Raw genomic sequence first — 20,344 nt, forward strand, 5'->3', positions numbered from 1 at the left:
TGCAATTAAAATGCTAGTTAACAGCAATGGTGAGCATCAAACCACTGGCTTGGCATGAAAAATCCCATCTGGTTCATTAATGCCCTTCAGGAAGCAAATCTGCCATCCTTGATCTGGCCTGTATGTGACTCCAGACCCACAGCAATGTGGTTGACTCTTAACTGTCCTCTGAAATGGCCTAACAAGTCACTCAGTTTTCCATACACTCCATTCATGGGCTGCAATTGTTCAAACAGTTCATCGCCATCCCCAACCAAGCCACAATCTCCCGACCAATCCTTCAGATCCACGACCCACATTCCCCATTTCCCCTTCCTGCCCCGGCCTTCCTGTTGTGTGTCTCTCTCTCTCTCTCTCTCTCCCAGGCTCAGTCTCTATTCTCTCTCTCTCCTTCGACGCATCACCCCCCCCCATCCACCAAAACTGCCTCTCTCTCCCTACCGACTCCTGTTTCAGTCTCTCTCTCTCTCCTCCAACCCTCCAAAGCCCCTTTCTCTCTCTCAAGTCCCCCATCTCTCCCTCTTCCCTGACCCCAAGTCACTCTCTCCTCCAGCCCCGATCCACAAGCCCCCAGCCAGCCCGAGTTATCCACTTTCTTGCTCCAATCTGCTGCTCATTCTCTTGCAACCCAACCCTGCACAACTCTCCCCGCTGCATACCTCTCCCTCTCTCCCTCTCTATCACCGTCCGCCCCTCACTGTTTCTATACCAGCCTGTCCCAGTTTCATTCAATCCTCAGTGGGGCAGGCGGGTGCATCTCCATACTAACAGCAGGGGGTGGGAGGGTGGAAGTGGGGTGATGTCGCTGAGTCAGAGGCTTCTCTGTGGCAGTGATCCAAATCAGACAGGCGGCGAGGGGTGGGGGTTGGGGGGAGGGGGGGAAAGTGGTGGAAAGAGGAGAAATGGGTTTTCTTCAGTGGTGAAAAGTTTAAATGGCAAAGTTCTCCCAGAAAATTGATGCTTCATTCCAGGATGCTCCCAAACAATCCGGGTGGGTTGTCAACACTGCTTTTGTACACAGGTTCCAGAACGCCGGAGCCCTGAAGACTACCCAGCTTTAAAATAAAAGGAGTGCAGGTGTGTTGCCAACTCATTCTATTATTTTGACAAAGCGTTTTGCGTTTTCATCCCATGATCAATGCCATATCATCCCTGCAGATTGTATTTGCATCAATGCTCTTTTGATTTCGAGCCGACAATGTTAGTTAGCGCTGTCATGACAACTGGATGATGTCTACAGTCGCTGAGAGCATTCACTTCACATTAAGAAATGGTTGCTGCCTCAACAACGTGAAAACATCACCATTACAATACACTAATCAGGGGAATCTTGTACGGAACTTGTTAACAGGAGCACAACGAGTTTGAAAATCTGTCCATTAGGTCTACATCCCAGGATGGTTAAATACATTTCGATGGGAGTTAATCAGAAAGAAGTCATTGGGGTTAACACTGTTTTCAAGCCTAGAAGTTTGCATTTTTTTAGTATGGGCAGCCTGGTTTCAATCCACAGTTGTGCACTTCTAATACATTCAGAGAAATACATCCTGAGGCTTAAGGTTTTTAAACCAGCCGCTTTTAATATAGGTTCAACTAGGATTACATTTCAGGTTGAAATTCATATGGTCCAGGGTCCCTCCATGAAACAGCAACGTTGGATTAAATGCAGATCAGGTGGGCCCATGTCAATAAGATGTAAATCGCTTGCCGTGACTTAGGGCACTTGAGGGTGGATTTGATCTAGGGCGTAAACACACACACCGGGTGATAGCGAATGGTCAGCCTGTTTTCTATCTCACCCAATTTTCCTGCCCATTGAAGTCAACAACAATAAAAGAAGTTGGACAGGGTGTAAAATGTGCTGCCAAGTCGCTATCACACACTTTCAATACTCCTTTTCTTCCCCCACTCAGCAATCTTCCCTCTCCCTCACTCCTGAACTTACATACAAACAAACGAAATAGGAGCAGAAGAAGGCCATTCGGCCCCTTGAGCCATTCAATAAGATCATGGCTGATCTGTTTGTGTTTCGAGTTCTAAATTCCCATCTGCCCCCTGATAACTTTTGATCCCCTTGCTTAACAAGGATCTATCCACCTTTGCCATAAAAATATTCAGTGAGCCCACTTCCCCTGCCTTCTGAGGCAGAGAGTTCCAAAGTCACACAACCCTCTGAGAGAAAATATTTCTCCTCATCTCTGTCCTAAAAGGACAACCCCTCATTTTAAAACAGTGGCCCCCGGTTCTGGACTCACCCACAAGAGGAAACACCCTTTCCACATCCACCTTGTCAAGGCCATTCAGGATCTTATATACTTCAATCAAATCACCCCTCACTCTTCTAAACTCCAGTGGAGACAAGCCCAGCCTGTCCAACCTTTCCTCATAAGACAACCCACTCATTCTGCTCAAGTTGTTACTGGGGACACAGTTCTACAGACACCAGTTCCCTTTTCATATCTCATGCAAGGGACTCTTACTCATGTGTGAGCCTTAATGTCGATGAACTATTAGACCAAAGGGGGGGAATCGGGCCTGGTCCAGTCTGAAGTCTGCCTTAGGGCAGGTGGGGGCGGGTTGCCGAGCAACTCTTCCTAACGCAGAGATGTTGGGCGTTCTTGTAGCCATGCTAAGATCAGGTAATTCATCAGCGTCAGGAGGCAGGAATGGGGACGGCAATGGTATTTTAAACCGATACCCTCCTGGCCTCGATTGCTCAGGCACTAACAACTTGCATTTGTGTAGCACCTTTAACATAGGAAAACGTCTCAAGGTGCTCCAGAGGGAGCATATTCAAACACTGCACCACATAAGCAGAGACATTGGAATAAGTGTCCACAAACTTTGCTGAAGGAGGAGAGAGAGAGATAGAGAGGCAGAGAGGTTTAGAGACTAAATGGTTAAACTCACCGACCCATTGAGAAATTTGTTTTATATATTTAGTATAATGCACTGTAACTGAGTTTGTGCTTGGAGTTTGTCAGTTATGCAAGAGTAATCTTGCAGTAAATCAAGATATTGTAATTCCTGGGAAATGGCCTCGAAATGAGCAGCATTCCCACCCCATCCCCCGGCTTGTATCTTATCTCAGGAGGGATGACACAACAGTTTCTTCCCTGATCATTTGCAGTTTCTGTATTGTATACAATGATTGAGGACACAACAGGCCACGAGTTCATCTAACTCCTAAAACAGCTGTGCCACGGAATTTCAGTTCCGTGTCTGCAAGTCTGAGGCGCTCATGTCCCAACGGCCTCTTCAAGGCGGTAACTGCGCTCCACCATCATCATCATCATCATCATCGCCGAACTCAGATCTTATTCAATTTGAATCTCAAGAAGGCGAAGTCTGAATTTGGATCTCATATGGCATGTGGGCCTTCTCCCTGTAGCTACGGGCTGGGCCGTCATGGTTTTCACTGAGGGGAGGGAGGCGAGACTGTAAGCGAGTGGCTCCGCTCGCTCCCGGCCCCGCCATCTCAGGTCAGCGAATCAAACATCGGGACTTCCAACCTGGCAGGAAGGCAAGGGGGGTGGGGGAGGGGGGCTCCGTCCAACTGGGGGAGGATGTCGTGTGGGGGAGGGACTACACCATGAACAGGAAGTTGGTCACGGCTACAAATTTAAAGGCCTCCCCCTGCCCCCTGTCAACCTCGCCTTACTTCTTATGTCAGGCTTAAAACTGTGCATCAATGAAGCCAGAAAAGCATCGAAGTGCTTTCACCAGCAGGCTCTGCTGTTCCATGCAGTCAAGATTCTGGTGGCTGGCCTGTTCCTCTATCCTTGTGCTGCCTCTTCATTCCTGGTGTAAAGCACTCCCAAAGTTTATCAGTCCGATGTCCGAAGAAATGGGGCCGACAGCGAGAAATTGTGCACAATTGGATCGTTAACAAGCTCAATAGCAGCCGTAAAATCCAGTCCCATGTTCTCTATTGCTAAGCCACTATTCCGTGATCAGCATTGTAATTATAAGTAACAATATTATAAACTATATTCCTCAGCAACGGAGCAGTTGGCAAGGCGCTCCCTAAACAGGGCCCTATTGGCCAGATGATTCTGATCTATGCTACCGTTAGCTGCTGCCAGTTAGGCAGCTATTGGATATAATTGGACTGTGCAGTCTGGGCGAGGGTGGGGAAAGCAGTCAAAATCCCCTCTCCTGATCAGCAACCAGTGATCCCAGCAGGAAATAATACATGCAAATGGACATTGGGCGGGGAGAACTCCATTTGCTTTGGTTGTGATAGGCTTCATGGTCAAATAGTTTGCTGGCGTTCACTCTGTGGTGTCACAAAAGAACAATTTTCCTGGACAAGGTACTGAAGGGTTACCAATGCCCTTGGAGCCTGTCAAAACATCGATACCATTAGCAATGTCTGCAGGAACTGGCTGTGGTGCACGAAGAAGTTTAATGATCTGACCAGGACTGCCCGACTCTCCTTCACGTTTCTTAAACTTTCTAAACATTGTTGCAGGATCCTACCTCTGCCTTAGCAATCCTTGTTTTCCCTCTTACTATTGATCATCTACCAACCGAGATATTTCTGCTCTCACGTCTTACCATCAGCGGTAGAAACCTTTTACAGCTAAGGGATTTTATTTTCAATCCTATTAAGAGGTAAACAATAGTTTAAAGGAATTACAAAGCGCAGAAGTGTAAACCATCAAAATCAGTTCTGCTCTAAATCACTCTCACTACAGGTTTCGACTGCTGATGGTAAGTTCTGTGAACAGAAGTTGGTTTCTCTATACATCATAAATGCCATTGGATCCAGATGGAAATCTCCGTCCTGGCATCTGTTATAAATGGCCGGACTGAGGCAGCAGTTATAGCTGTCAGTTGCTCACTCCCCTGTTGCACTATCTCAGCAGCGATTGCATTGCAGCAGCACAACTGGTTCGAGGCGGATAGAATGGACGAATGGAAGAGTAGGCTTGTTCATCCTAATGTGGCTTACAGGCTAACACAGGTTAGTGAGGCCGTTAAAATCAAAAATCAAGCAAATAAAGCACCAGAGTTCATTTCTAGAATGATAAAACTGGAAAGTAAAGAGGCTAGTGTTAAACTTGTATTGAACCTTGGTTAGACCACACTTGGGGAACTGTGAACATTTCCGCTTTCTGTTTTACAAAAAGGATATCACGGCCATAGAACCATAGAAAATTAACGTTGCAGAAAAGAGGCCATTCAGCCCATTGTGTCCGTGCCCTGCCATAAAAAGGGAAAAAAAAGGAGCTAGCCGCTCTGGACTGACACTGGACAAGGTGCAAAAATAGATTTACTAGAATGATATCAGAATGAGGAGATTATACCCATCAGGAAAGATTAAACAGTCTGGGGCTCCTTTCTCCAGAAAAGAGAGGACAGAGGGATGACTTGATCAAGGTCTTTAAGATTATGAAAGGTGGTTTGCTTGGGCAGAGGAAAGGAAAATGTTTCCCCAGGGGAGAGCAAAACGAGGGGCCATAGATATAACACAGCTACCAAGTGTAAAGATCATATCTTTTTATTTCTGTTGGGCTGTAGATTAAAATTACAATGGCTGCAGTTTGAAGGACATGTCTACTGGAGCAGGGTGAAGGATATATACAATGTTGCTGTATATTGGAACAGTGTGAGGGATATCTACAATGTTGCTGTTCTGGAACAAAGCATGCCATGAAAGACAGGATGGTGCCAAGGAGGAGTTTGATCTAATGGAGAACTGCCTGGCAACAATGTTTGAATTGGCTCCTGACCTGGTGACCAGGGTTTATATGAGAGCAGTGCAGCAGAATAGCTCCTATCTTGAAAGGAAAAAGATCTAAAACCTCTCTCTCCTGTGTGTTTTAGATTCCAATAATTTTACAATAATAGCTAATTGGCTTTTTCTCCTCATATCTCTACAACCTGCTCTCTCTCTCTGAAAACCCCTGTCAAGAGGAAAAGGGGAAATTAACTGTTAGAGACATTGAAAGGCAAGTGCTTAACTGAAGACCCCCTCGTGTCATCAACAAAGAACTGAAAGGAATTTGGAAGACATCAACCCATCAAATCCTGTACTCCAGAATTGGTGCTATTGAAATGTTTTATCTCACCCTTAAAAATCTATGTTTTTGTGTGTCTTGTATATATGTGTACAGGGATTTAAGAAGGGGTAGAGTTTAAGTTATAGAGTTAGCAATTAGCAGTTCATATTTCTTTCTTTTGCCACAGGTTAAGGACAATTTGTTCAATAAACAGTTAGTTACTTATTAAGTTTACAAACCTGGTGCTTGGATTCTGTTAACCTAAATTAAACAATTAAGTGGGTCGACCAAACTTTTCACATTTGTCGAGGCTCAGGGAGCAGTGGGGCCTGATATTACAGCGCACCATCCCCAGTGAGTCGTGACACTGAGAAATTCAGTAAGGAATTCAGGAGAAACCTATTTGCCCAGAGTGTGTTTAGAATGTGGAACTCTCTGCCACAAAGCGTAGTGCAAAAGCAAAATACTACAGTGCTGAAAATCTGAAATAAAAACAGAAAATGCTGGAAATATTCAGCAGATTTGGCAGCATCTGTGAAGAGGGAAACAGTTAATTTTTCAGATCAGTGGCATGACCTGAAACATTAACTCAGTTTCTTTCCCTCCAGAAATGCAGCCAGGCCTGCTGAGTATTTCCAACATTTTCTGTTCTTAATACCACAAAGCATAGCTGAGGCAGCAAACACAGATGCATTTAAGGGGAAGCCAGATGAAGCAAGTGAAGCTGGTGGGGTTAGATGAGGAAAAGTGGGAGGGTGTTCATGTGGAGCACAAAAACTAACATGAACCTGTTGGGCCGAGTGGCCTGTTTCTGTACTGCAAATATTTTGCAATGTCTTGTCAATCAATTTTCTCTATTGCTTCAGAGCCAAAGCCACTATAAGCTCAATGCTAACAAGTCATGGGAGCACAATGGTGCTAAAAGAAGATTTCCAATGTTTACAAATACTCTATTCTTTAGATGGCTACCCGCCTGTGCCATAGCATCACAGTTGACAGGATTAATTAAGAAAGAGAAAAAGATCAATTGGTACAAAGATTGCTCCTTTAGTTTTCCATCCAATTGGACAGTGCTAGTCTATTAGAGCAAGAATCAAAATGGTCAAAATAAAATAGTTTTTGCCGCCATCTTCTCACTTGACAGACTGTAAAATATTGTGCTGAGGCGTGGGGTGGAAGAGGTAAACTCACCTGGTGTGAACACATTCTGTTGTTTCTCTAATTTAAGTGAACTGCATTGGTTATGAGGGAAAAATGGCCAGTCTCTCCTTAAGTACTACCATTCTTCGTAAATATGTAAATAAAGATGTACTGTCTTCATTAACAGGCTTGTCTGGAAAAATTATTATCGGCTTTAGCAACAATGTGAGGCAAAATAGAATATGGAAATTCTCAAAAGAGTGTGCATTTAGTGGAACTGCCTGGCCATCTGTAAATCAAGCCTCCAGAAGATAGAAGCCACATCTGTCTACAATTAGTTCACAATATAAATGATTTGTTTGCAATCTTGACATTTTTTACCATTTCTATTTCCTCAATTGGAAAGAACATAACTCTTGCCTTTCATATTAAGGTTACAAGATAAACCACATTAAACATACATAAAGGAAACTGGACACTGCACAATTTCCATAATAATCAGTTGAGATAAATACATCTTTATCGGGCATGTTCCCCTTTGACTCTCGCAGTTATAATTACCTACGACCATGATGTTAAACTCAAATCCTGTTTTCATGGCTTTACGCCTCATCTGATCCAGAACTGCTTCAATCCCAACATATCCAAACAGATCTCTTCCAGTGACATCCTTCTTGAATTCTGCTGAGCAAACAACTCCAGTCTCCTGCGTTCTCTCCGCCATGTTCGCTTTCACCTCTTTCAGTTCTAATCCTAGCAGAGAAATAGAGCAAAAGCATTCGGTAATTCGGTAATGACAAGGGGTGGGGGGGGGGGGGGGTTCCTCCTCTGTTGTCAACAAAACAGTGAGTACGAGGCACATGCATTACAAGGTACTGAACACGCCCACAAGAAATGACCCCTGAATCCATTGGCTTACTCATTTTTCATCAAATTTAAAAAATGTCAATTATGGTGCAGTATTCCTGTATATAGTAATGAAGATGAGGCACAGATGATGTTCAGAAACCACAAGTGTGAAGCTCAAAATGTTTATGGCTTCTGAATCTCACTGCAGCTCTTGGTACCTTGCCGCGTTACAAACATACTTGGCTTAAGTTTTTAAATATGTAATACATATGTACATGGGTGCGGTGGACCAAGATGAGGAGTAATTCTGCCTTTGATCAGTTTTTGCCCTATTTGGGCAGAAGGAGATTCCAGCTGAAGAGGGTCGTAAGATGTTTCATAAATTAACAAGAGAAAGAAAGAGTTAGTTCTTAGGAAATCTTGCATATGGGTTACTCCAACACTGACATATCTGGGAAACGTGCTAAGTGTACAGGCCATTTAAGTGTACAGGTTTTTAAAAGCCCATTCATTTTTCATAGAAGCTTGTCCTGTCATGCCTGAATTCTCATTTAGGTGTATCACTTCACAGTCTGTACAAACAACATAGAGAATAAGTTTCATTTTCCCTTTTACTGATGTGAATTAATGTATTGTTCGTTAATAGTTCTCTCATCCACTGGGCTCCAAAAAGCAAGTGTTATGGAATCCTTGCCATAGCCGTGGTTAAGGATAAGCCCTGGATTAATATAAACAAAAGGAACTTGCATTTGTATAGCACCTCTCGCAACCTCCACCCATCCCAAACATTTTACAGTCAATAAAGTACTTTTGAAGAGCGGTAATGTAAAAACAATGGCAGCCAAGGTGCACACAAACAGCAATGTGATAATGGCCTTTTAATGATGTTGATTGAGAGATAAAAATTGGCCAGGATGCCTGGAATAACCTCTTCTCCAAAATGTGCCATGGGATCTTCTACGTTCATCTAAGGAGGCAGACACCTCTGACAGAGCAGCACTCCCTTCAGTAGTGCCTAGTCTAGATTTTGTGCGCAAGTCTCTCTGCTCCTAGGTCCTAACGTTCCTAAAAGTATACATCAACGAAAGGGGACTGCACTACAACTACTTGTCTACCTCGCATATATTTGTATTTTTAAATATGTTTTTATATGATGGTGTAACGACGCAATTTATTTTTCTGAGGTACAGGGACTTTGAAGCTTTTTAAGACTTTCCCTCAAAAAATCATGAATAGATGCCATTATATGGGGAAAAAAAATCAGTTTTATTTATAATCAGCTACTCTGGTACCTTTCTGAGACTGGTCAGGAATACTCGATAATTGCAATCATCATAATCACCCTACAATTATTCATCCTACTCACAATACATCTGCACAACATCAAATCTCCATTCCCTTAGCTGCCTTTGTGCATCAGTTGAGATTCGTTATACCCTACTGTACTATATAATTTTCCAACGTTTGATTTGTATTTAAAGGCTAGTCAATCTTCATTTTTTTTCCCTAATCCCAGGCCTCTCCTTCTACCATTGATACTCCATAACGAAGAAACCAAGGAGCAGGACAAATTGGTCGCTATGAAACATATCCTGCGAGTTTTACCTAGCAACACAACCTCCTCAGTCTGCTTCTCTACTTAGTCCCACTATAAATTTCACGTTTTAAAGCCCCAGTGTTTTGACTCTGTCTGCTTAACAGGGAAGGAAATCTTCAGCTGGTTGCTGTAATAGTTGGCAAGTGCTTAACTCCATTCATCCACACTGTTTAAATCAGAATCTGAATTGAAGTACTCAGTGAACAAACTGGAGATGGACATCTTTCATAGCAACTAGGACTTCAAGAATAGCCCAATGTATAAGGCCACACATTTACCATGGAAACAGGACAATAAAACAACCTGCATTTCTGTAGCACCTTTCATGGTCTCAGGACTTCTCAAAAGAGTAATGCAGCCAATGAAGTACCATTGAAATGTAATCACTGTTGTAATGGAGGAAGTGTGGTAGCCAATTTTCACACAGCAAGCTCCCACAAACAGCAGTGTGATAATGAATAGGTATCTGTTTTTTTATTATGTTAGTTGAGGGATTAGTATTGGCCAGGACACTGGGATAACTGCCTTGCTTTTCAAAATAGTGCAATGTAATCTTTTACATCCACCTGAGAGGGTAGATGGGGCCTCAGTTTAGCAGGTCATTCAAAAGGTGGCACCTCTAACACTGCAGCACTCCCTCAGTGCATACGAACAAGGAGCAGGAGTAGGCCATTCGGCCCCTCGAGCCTGCTCTGCCATTTAATAAGATCATGGCTGATCTGATAGTAACCTGAAATCCTCATCCCGTCTACCTCCGATAACCTATCACCCCTTTGCTTACCAAGAATCTATCCACCTCTACCTTAAAAATATTCAGGCTTTGCTTCAACCTTTTTTTCAGGTAGAGAGTTCCAAAGACTTAGGACCATCTGAGTGAAAAAAATTCACCTCATAGAACCATAGAACTGTAGAAAAGTTACAGCACAGAAGGAAGCCATTCGGCCTATCTTGTCCATGCCAGCCCGAAGACACCCAGGTGCCCTTTCTAATCCCACCTCCCTGCACCCGGCACTTAGCCCTGCAGTTTACAGCACTTCAGGTGCAGATCCAGGTACTTTTTAAAAGAGTTTAGAGTTTCTGCCTCTACCACCAACTTGGGCAGTGAATTCCAGACACCCACTACCCTCTGCGTAAAAAAGTTCTTCCTCATGTCCCCCCTACACCTTCTGCCACTTATCTTGAATCTATGTCCCCTGGTTCTAGAATTCTCCACCAAGGGAAACAATTTTATCCCGTCCATTCTATCTATTCCCCTCATAATTTTTTACAACTCAGCCTTCTTTGTTCCAAGTAAAATAATCCCAACCTATCCAATCTCTCCTCGTAGCTACACTTTTCTAACCCTGGCAACATTCTTGTAAACCTCCTCTGCACTCTCTCCAGAGCTATTACGTCCTTCCTGTAATGTGGTGACCAGAATTGCACACAGTACTCCAATTGTGGCCTCACCGGTGTTTTATACAATTCCAACATTATATCCTTACTTTTATATTCTATACCTCTGCCAATGAAGGAGAGCATTCCATATGCCTTCTTTACAACCTTGTCTACTTGAACTGCTGCCTTCAGGGACCTGTGTACTTGTATGCCAAGATCTCTCACTTCATCTACCCCTCTTAGTATATTCCCATTTATTGTGTAATCCCTGTAACTGTTTGACCTCCCTAAACGTATGACCTCACACTTCTCTATGTTAAAATCCATCTACCACTTTACCGTCCACTCCACCAACCCATCTATATTGTTTTGGAGATTATGGCTATCCTCTACACTATCCACTACTCGGCCAATCTTTGTGTCATCTGCAAATTTCCCAATCGTGATCCCACATTCACATCCAAATCATTAATATATAACACAAACAGCAAGGGTCCCAACACCGAGACCTGTGGAACACCACTTGAGACAACTTTCCATTCGCAAGGGCATCCATCGACCATTACCCTTTGTTTCCTGTTACAAAGCCAACCTTTTATCCAGTTTGCCACATTATCCTGAATCCCATGGGCTTTTACTTTCCTGACCAATCTGCCATGTGGGACCTTGTCAAATGCCTTGCTAAAATCCATGTACACAACATCCACTGCACTACCTTCATCAACCCTTCTTGTCACTTCCTCAAAGAATTCAATCAAACTTGTGAGGCAAGACCTTCCTTTAACAAATCCATGCTGACCATCCCTGACTAGTCCAGGGATCATCTCTGTTTTAAATTTTTAAACAGTGACCCCTAGTTCTAGGTTCTCCCACAAAAGGAAACATCCTCTCCACATCCACCCTGTCAAGTCTCCTCAGGATCTTATATGTTTCAATCAAGTCACCTCTTACTCTTCTAAACTCCAGCGGATACTGCACTGGAAAGAAACTGCAGAGTGTGATTGATTCTCTGGAATCTAAACTTAGCTCCAGCAGACGACTGAAGACTCACAGACGCAGGTGTACATTAAGAGGCCAAAATAAAAAGTGCGACAGATTCCATTCCCTCACGCTTATCACATTTAATCTCCTGGAATCGATAGAGGGTACCCTTATCAAAACTCCATTAGGGAGGCGATGGCATAACGATATCGTCGCTGGACTAGTAATCCAGAGACCCAGGGTAATGCTCCAGGGACCCAGTTTCAAATCCCCGCCACAGCAGATGGTGGAATTTGAATTCGATAAAAATCTGGAATTAAAATTCTAATGATGGCCATGAACCCACTGTCAATTGTTGTAAAACCCCATCTGGTTCACTAAGGCCCTTTAGGGAAGGGAATCTGCCGTCCTTACCTGGTCTGGCCTACATGTGAACTCCAGACCTACAGGTTGACTCTTAAATGCCCTCTGAACTAGGGGACAACTAGGGATGGGTAATAAATGCTGGCCTGGCCAGCGATGCCCACATCCCATGAATGAATTAAACAAAAAACTCCAATTGTAACGAATTGGAGAAAGTGTATTAAGCATGATACATAATATTGCTTTTCACTAGTCCCACACTTCCAGACACTAAGTACAGGTGCTTTTCGGATGACACCGATTTCAGTGTGTCGAGCTATCAGCCATCACCTTCCAATTTCCACATGAAACGGGTGTGAAGTTGATGAAGCTGTCATGAACCCTGCCCAAAGGCAATGCAGGAGGCCTGAACAAAGCACTGCGGGCACGCCACCTGCCTGCCTTGGGCACCAGGGGGGAGGAGGAAATGCTTAGGAGGTGGGATGGGCACATGCCACCCCAGGGAGAGGAGCCATGCACGGGGCAGCACCCTGGTTATCAATCTCGCCCTTGCGTTTCCCTCCCCTCCCCTCCTCTCCCTCCGCTGAATGATGCGGCCTCCACTTGCACAGCTCCGAGTAGAAATCAAGTGAAACCAGGGGTTAAATTTGGACTCTGTACCCAGTCTCTGCTCTGCGGGTCTTCATTATTGAAGGTGACGGCACAACAAGTCTAATAGACTCATCTGCGCTTGAGGATCTGCAGCAACCATGATCCATTTCACCCGAGATTCCATATTAAGTTGAATCCAGGTACAGGAGATCGAGGAAGGGCACATTAAGTGTCACGACCGTTTCCCCCGAAATCTTATTGGTTGCGTTATACTTGGATTTAATCTTTTGAAAATCCAACAATTTTGTTGGGGGGGCTCTCTCAAGTCCTTTAACTCTCCCTTGCACAATGCCCAATCGAAGTTGAGCTGCCACAGTTCCAAGGCCCAGAGAATGCACTCTCACGGCTTCTTAGCAACCTTCCACGGAGGGGGTTCTCACATTACAACCCTACCTTTATTGTAAACCCTCACCCTAAATCCCCAACGCCTCGTGTGAGCTGCAAAAAATGTGTCGCTGTTGCTTCCACCATGGGGGTTGCTAAGCAACAGAACACAAAACGGCTGCCATGGAGCCCTGTGTGCCCTTCTTTATATTTCTGAATTTCAATACAGGTGCCTGATACTCGAGACCTTGAAACCATTCTCCTCATTGATGAAAAGCACTGGAACCATTTGTGCTGGTCCGTACCTTAAATTTGAGCTTGTGCAGTTTTGAAGCAAGTCTTATCGTGATCACCAGAAGGAGAGAGACTTGCTGCGTCTACTCGCTATCGCCGTTACATACTAATTAAACAGCCAGAACTAGCCAGTAATGGCACAGGCACTATGGAAGTAGTTGCTTTTGTCAAGCAGATATTGCATGCAGGGTAACGTCCCAGGGATCAGATAAGAGATCCCACACAAAAGAAAAACAGATGCTGTAACCTCAACTTTCTACCTCTGACCCTGACTGTATAATTGCTAATGTTATCAGAGACCAGCCAAACAAATAGTGTAATGATCTGAATGCACAGCAGATAATACAGAGCGAGGGCCAGCATTTGCCCTGGGAATCCACTTTTAGCCTTATTCTTGGTCTCAACTGCATAACTGAAGCAAACACAGAGTAAAACCCTCAGTTCTGATGAATGGTCATCGGCTTTTAAACTTTAACTCTGCTTCATCCTCCACAGATGCTGCCAGACCCGCTGAGTATTTCCAGCATTGTGTGCTTTGATTGCGGAATAGAACTCAGTCCGCCCTGTTTCCCTGGTCACGTTTTCAGTCCCGCACTAAGTCAGCGATAATGGGGAGTGATGACGATTTTGAATCCTGACCGCAACGGACTCGGGTTTAACCAGACCCTTCAAAAGATTGAGGAGAGGAGGGAGGCAAGGGCAGCCTTTCAAGGTGTTGACCGTTGAAGTGTGGATTGAGGTTTGTGTAGCAAAGGGGAGGTGTGGGGACATCTTTACTGAGGTGAACAGGCACCATGTTAGCCATGGACTGGGTTGAGGGAAAAAGAAATTCAAGGCCAGGTCCAATTTAAGTTAGAATGATGAAATAGAACCAAGTAAAAGAGTAAACTTAAACTGTTTCAACACTATATTGACAATCATTGCAGAGCAGGTATAAACCCTGCTGTTCTTGATATTTCTTTGGCCTTCAGCAAAGGCTTATTGGCAGCGGCTAAATGTAGCATGGGAAATTTTCAACACTGATGCCAAACTCCTCTGTAAGTTATTAATTCTGTTGTCTTAACAGGAGGGAAAAAAAGTGAATTCTGGTGCACAAAAATGTAGCCTCCTGTGTTACCATGTGTCGGAAGGCACAAGCATTGCATTGTCAGAGGACAGGCACTTGGGAAAAAAAAAGAAACATTGTGATGGTGGCAGTGAGCAGGCAAACACCACGGCCTCGTCATCATCATTCTTATAAAAAATAAAATCATTGGCTACACTCAATAAAGGAAATTATTTTACTTTACAAAGGGCAGATTAAAACCCATTACAGATCCAGAAGAACATTGACCATCTTCTAATGAGTGATAGCGGTTTGGGATTTGCTGGTTATATTGTACCTCCGCTACAATCTGAAATTATTTTAGGTTATCACATCTTTCCTCTTTCCCAATTCTACTCTTGAATTTTAACCTGGAGCAACGGCCTGGCAATGTCAGCGTGTGATTACATCTGCTATGAAAGCTCACACCCATGGCTTACCACATAAGCGTGGTAAGCGCTGTCAGGTTGCATTTTAAGATAATTACCAAAAAAAAAGCTGGGAATGGGGGTTGGATGGGTTGGGGTATAGGTCGGCAAGGATTTATTTTTCAACGCTGCTCGTTGTTGTGATGTGGGTGTCACAGGCAAGAGCAGTGGCCCATCCTTAACTGCTCTTAAAATGGTGGCGAGCCACCTTCTTGAACCGCTGCAGTCCTTGTGGTGTAGCTATACCCACAGTGCTGTTAGGAGGGGAGTTCCAGGAGTTTGACCCAACACCAATGAAGGAACGGGCGATATAGTTCCAAGGCCGGATGATGCGTGGCTTGGAGGGGAATTTGGAGGGGGTAGAGTTCCCGTGCGCCCGCTGCCCTTGTTCTTCCAGGTGGTAGAGGTCACAGGTTTGGCAGGTGCTGTCGAAGCAGGCTTGGCGAGCTGTTGGTTCAATATTTGAAGGGGAAACATTTGCAGTGCTCTGGAGGAGAGAGCAGGAGAGGGGGGGCTAAGCGGGCAGCTCTTTCAGAGTTGGCATTCTATGGGCAGAATTTTACATCCCCGCGGGCGGGTGGGCACATGCACGCCCGACCCAATCGGGCATAAGATCGCATGAGATGATGTCGGGCGCGAGTTGGCTGACCCGCACGAAAGCCAGAAGCACGCCCGCTGACAATTAAGAGGGCAATTAAGCCCATTAACGGCGCAACAGTCTGCGATTTCTCGTGGCCTGTCTAACCTTACAGTTGGCAGAGACAAGTGAATCGGCCAGGCGGCCTTTGCATTTTTCGCGAAACCCCATCCAAGGGCAGGACGAAATCTCCATTAGGAGATATAATAGAAAGAAATATCTGGGGACAGCATTTTTATGAGGTATGCTTTCAGGCGCTTTACTGTGATGCATCGACACTTTTTTTTGCAGCTTTTTAGTGCTTCGTTTCATCATTTGCAGGTCTGCAGCTCTCTGCCTTCAGGGGTCTCTCTCAAAGCGCCCACCTGCGCCCACAGTGACATCGGTGCACGCCCTCTTCCCGCTCCCCACCCCGGCAGCGCTGAGCTCTTCAGCGTGTGTTTCATGCTGGCTGGGCCGTTAACTGGCCTGCCAGCGTGAAGTTGCGGTAGGGGGCCGATCGCGGTCGGGGGGCCTGTTTCCAGGCTGCTCCCGGACTTGCCGATCACACACGCCCGACGAGGGGAAAATTCAGGCCAATGGGTTTACAAGCACCACCACTGCTAGCAGCCAGGCTGGAAGGTAAACAAGGCAGCTGTAATGCTTCCAAAATTTAAGAGAACCACTTCAAGAGGTGGCTGCCCTTATGCCTCTCTACTGCCTGCTAAGGCCGATGGCAGGTGGAACATTCAGCTCACCCATGTGGGCAGCAATGCTGTTTCCCTCTTGTTGGTTTGTACAGGCCAAGCCTGGCTCCTGGGCATAGTCTACAGGGTGACGTGAAAGTCAAAACGCAGGTGTATTTTATAATCTTGCTGCTGACGATGCAGGATCTAGCTCACCATGTAAGTGGACCGTTTGGCTCATCGACAAAAAGGTTACTTTCACAAAAGCCTGACTTCAGCGTAAGTCTGATACTACAGGTGCTTATTGCATTGGGAAGAGTCCCATCAATGGCAGTCATGCGGGAGTATTCCTGTCATCAATGGGCTTCCATTGGAGAAAAGACCTCACCTCCAAGCTCGTTTCAGAAATGGTGTCATCACTGCCTACTTTGTGAATGTGGAGTGGTGCTGGTTTTGTGGCCAGCACTGCGATGTTTAATCTATACCTTGGTGCACAGGGATGCATGTTCTCTAGTTTTAACAAGTGCAGTAATGATAAATTGCCAAGATACAAAATGCAGGATGCGCCTTCAGAAACTGGCCTACATTTAGTCCGGCCACAGATGGGGAAGTAAATGTGACAGACAGAGGTCATCAGAGCTTTTCCGGTTCTGAATAGTAGGATTTCACTGGCCCTTGGTACGGAGCAGTATAAATCTATTAACTTTGTGTGGGTATCTGAATTGAGTTTATGGACATCATTCCTGGCACCAAGTTAAACAGGGTACAGTGAATGATTGCAAGTCAACAACTGTCACATACTCTCTACTACAATAGGCACTATTTGGAATCAATCTTTGTGCAATCCCTAATCGTCAGAAATACAAATTACCATTATCACTGTGAGCAGATTGCATAAGAACATTAAAACATTAAGAACAGGAGTAGGTCATTCACACCCTCAAGTTAGCTCTGCCATTCAATAATATCATGATCTTCTACTTAACTCCATTTTCCCATCCAATCTTCATATCCCTTGATTCCTATAGTAACATAGAAGAACATTGCAAGCAGTGATATCACAGCAGGGCAGAAATGTAGTTAAAAAGTTATCGTGAACATTAAAATCTTAATTGTGGAGGGTTATATTTTCAAAAAAGGTAATGATTTCATCATCTAGATGAGACAAAGGACTAACTAACACACACACACACGCCCTAGTGTGCAATCTTTTCTGTTCCAGCCCCAGCCCCAGCCCTTCTGAATTCTCTGCCTCATCAGTAAAGCTGTTTCACATAGGCTGCAAACACACTGGCAAAGATCTCGTACAGAAGCACTATCAGACTGAAGCCCAGTGATTAGTAAATAGGGTGAAAGCATACAACAGCAAATGCAATATGCAGTGAGTGAGACTCAGGCAGTGTAAGGCCCAGCTTTTTTCATCACTGAATGCTGAACAATACCTAGCCCTGCACCATGGTTTAAATTACTACTCATTTCACCTAGATTAGCACAAAATCAAGATACTTTTATGATACACAAAATAGCTTGTATGAGCATGACTATCAGATTACACAGAAGCAGCATTTTTAGCAAACCAGCTTTTCCTTTGCCTGTCCCTCAGATGCTGAGAAATGTCACAATACCATGGAGCCACAATCAAAGAAAAGATTCTGTCTATTGTGGGGGGGTTCACAAAGCTCTTCACTGGACTTACCTTTCCTCATCCAAGAGATTTTCTTCCAGTCTCTCTTTCTCTCTCTCTCTCTCTCTCCCTTCACACCCACCCTCAACTAAACAAGTACAGTCAGCTGGGTCGAACGGGTGATTTTTGGTCAGGTTCCCTTGTGTTTGTATTTGCAGCCTGTGCAAGTCGCAAATAATTATTCCAGCACTGAGCAAAGTCTTGCAAATGATGAGCACGGGAGCTGCTTTCCTGCCTAGTGGTTGCAGAGCCTCCCCTGGTTGCTGCCTGCATCACACACATGACTAGAATAGTAATAAAGGCCACATTGGGGGCTGTGAGAGCCTACTGAGATTTCTCAGTTCCCCTTCTCTTAGCATGTCCCTATTGCCTTCATTGTTTGAATGCGTTCACTTGAAACAGCCTCGCCTGCGAGTCCCATTCAACCCAAGACTCGAGCATCTGGCAAATGGGGGGGGCAGAGTCTCCGAGCTCTCACAGCTTGCAGCCCTGCTTCTCTTCAAATCAAAGTCTTACAAGGCAGCCAGGCACAGCTTACACGAAAAAGGTTCTCAGCAGAATCTTTCCACCGGCTCGGCTTAAGTTCAGTTAGGTCCTTGCCCGCGAAAGCATCTGCCAAAATATACATCATAAAACAGACATCCACACCTTTGGCCAAATCTCCCCTTTTTACGCCTTGCCAAAACATCAGGCTGGCACTAAGTCGGGCTGATAAACTTCACCAGTTTACGCCCTCTGCTCGCCAACCCCACCCCTCCCACCCCACCCAGGCAGCAAGAGTGACAATAAGCCTCACTGGCTTTAGAAAATTTGTCTCAATAATTTACCTCTTCTGATCTGTTTTGCTTTAATTCTTCGTTTTAACTTTGCACTGATCCTTTTACCGCCTGCTTCAACGCTAATGGCTCAAAAGTAGGTTGGGCAGAGGCTCGGTGGAAGGTGGGAAATCAGCAGTGACATTTCTCAAACAAAAAAGCCAAGCCTGCGATACAAGTGGTGCCATTTTCCCAGCCCCAGTTCTGCTGTAATATGCACAGTGTGAGCATGATTAATACTGACTGCAAGATTTGGGGCTGAATTTTAATCCATTCCTTTTCAAAGCTGCAGCAATAGCATTGTTTGTGCTAAACTATAGCATCCTTTTGTTGTAATCTACAGACACCTTCAGCTTTCATAAGAATACAAATCACACTCACCTTAATACCTTAATTAATATTAGTGTATATACTGGGAAAGGCGTTATTCTAAGCAGATCATACACTTGAGGCTCGAGTTTGAAGAATCTATTTTGAATAGCTTGCAGAGCTCAGACTCCTCAAGTACTTCTGATCAGCCAATTTTTTTCCGAAATTTGAAAGTGGAGGCTTACTGAATGCCTTAAAATCCACGAAAGCTCACCTCCAAAAGTTAGGCCTAATTCCTAACTGAACACCTCCAGATCCAGTTGCCCAGTCTGGCATCAATTTTACCATCTAATCTACTCTTTTTATTGGTGCATGGGATGTGGGCATCGTTGGTAGAACCCCTGTTCATTGTCCATCCCCAGGTGGTGAGGAGCTGTCTTCTTGAACCGCTGCGGTCCATGTGATATAGGTGCACCCACATGCTGTTAGGGAGGGATTTCCAGGATTTTGGCCCAACACTAGTGAAGGAATGGCGACATAGTTCCAAGTCGGGATGGTGTGTGGCTCGAGGGGTACTTGCAGGTTGTTCCCGTGCGCCTGCTGCCCTTGTCCTTTTAGGCGGTAGAGTTTGTGGGTTCGGAAGGTGCTGTTGAAGGAGACTTGGTGAATTGTGACAGTGCATCTCACAGATGGTGCACACAACTGCTAAAGGTAGACAGCGAAATTGTCTGGGAGTCTAGAACGAGGAGTCATATTAAAATGAGAACTAGGCCATTCAGAGGTGATGTCAGGAAACGCTTCTGCACGCAAAGGATAGCGGAAATCTGCAAACGTCTCTCCAGAAAAGCTGTTGGTGCTGGGGTCAACTGAAAATTTGGCAAATGAGATGGATAGATTTTTGTTAGGTAAGAGATATGACTCTAAGGTGGGTAAATGCAGTTACAATACTGATCCAATTGTAGAACAGGCTCATGGGACTGAATCACCTCCTCCTATTCCTATGGGCACATGATCATCTCCCAGCTGCAGAGTCAGCCTCTAGCTATTGGTTACACTGATCGAACATAATTAAAGGACAGAAATTTAATGCAGTGGCAGGATCACGAGTGCCTTTAAGGGAAGTTTAAAATAAATGAAA

At 44.7% G+C, this 20,344-nt stretch overlaps 1 protein-coding gene across 7 annotated transcripts in view; it reads right to left on the bottom strand.

Annotated features, from left to right (window-relative positions):
* Positions 1-20,344, bottom strand: part of LOC144691007 (neuronal-specific septin-3-like) — a 414,475-nt gene that overhangs the window by 128,195 nt on the left and 265,936 nt on the right. For 6 of the 7 annotated variants that reach the window (XM_078558980.1, XM_078558981.1, XM_078558979.1 and 3 more), the window contains one exon: positions 7,710-7,901. In XM_078558980.1, coding sequence (XP_078415106.1) covers positions 7,710-7,901 — 192 coding nt within the window. Of the gene's footprint in view, positions 1-7,709; positions 7,902-18,094; positions 18,573-20,344 lie in introns of those variants that run through there. The other variant, XM_078558982.1, reaches the window with a different exon arrangement.

Source organism: Cetorhinus maximus, chromosome 15 (assembly GCF_964194155.1).
Source record: "Cetorhinus maximus chromosome 15, sCetMax3.hap1.1, whole genome shotgun sequence".
In the NCBI taxonomy this organism is placed as follows: Eukaryota; Metazoa; Chordata; class Chondrichthyes; order Lamniformes; family Cetorhinidae; genus Cetorhinus; species Cetorhinus maximus.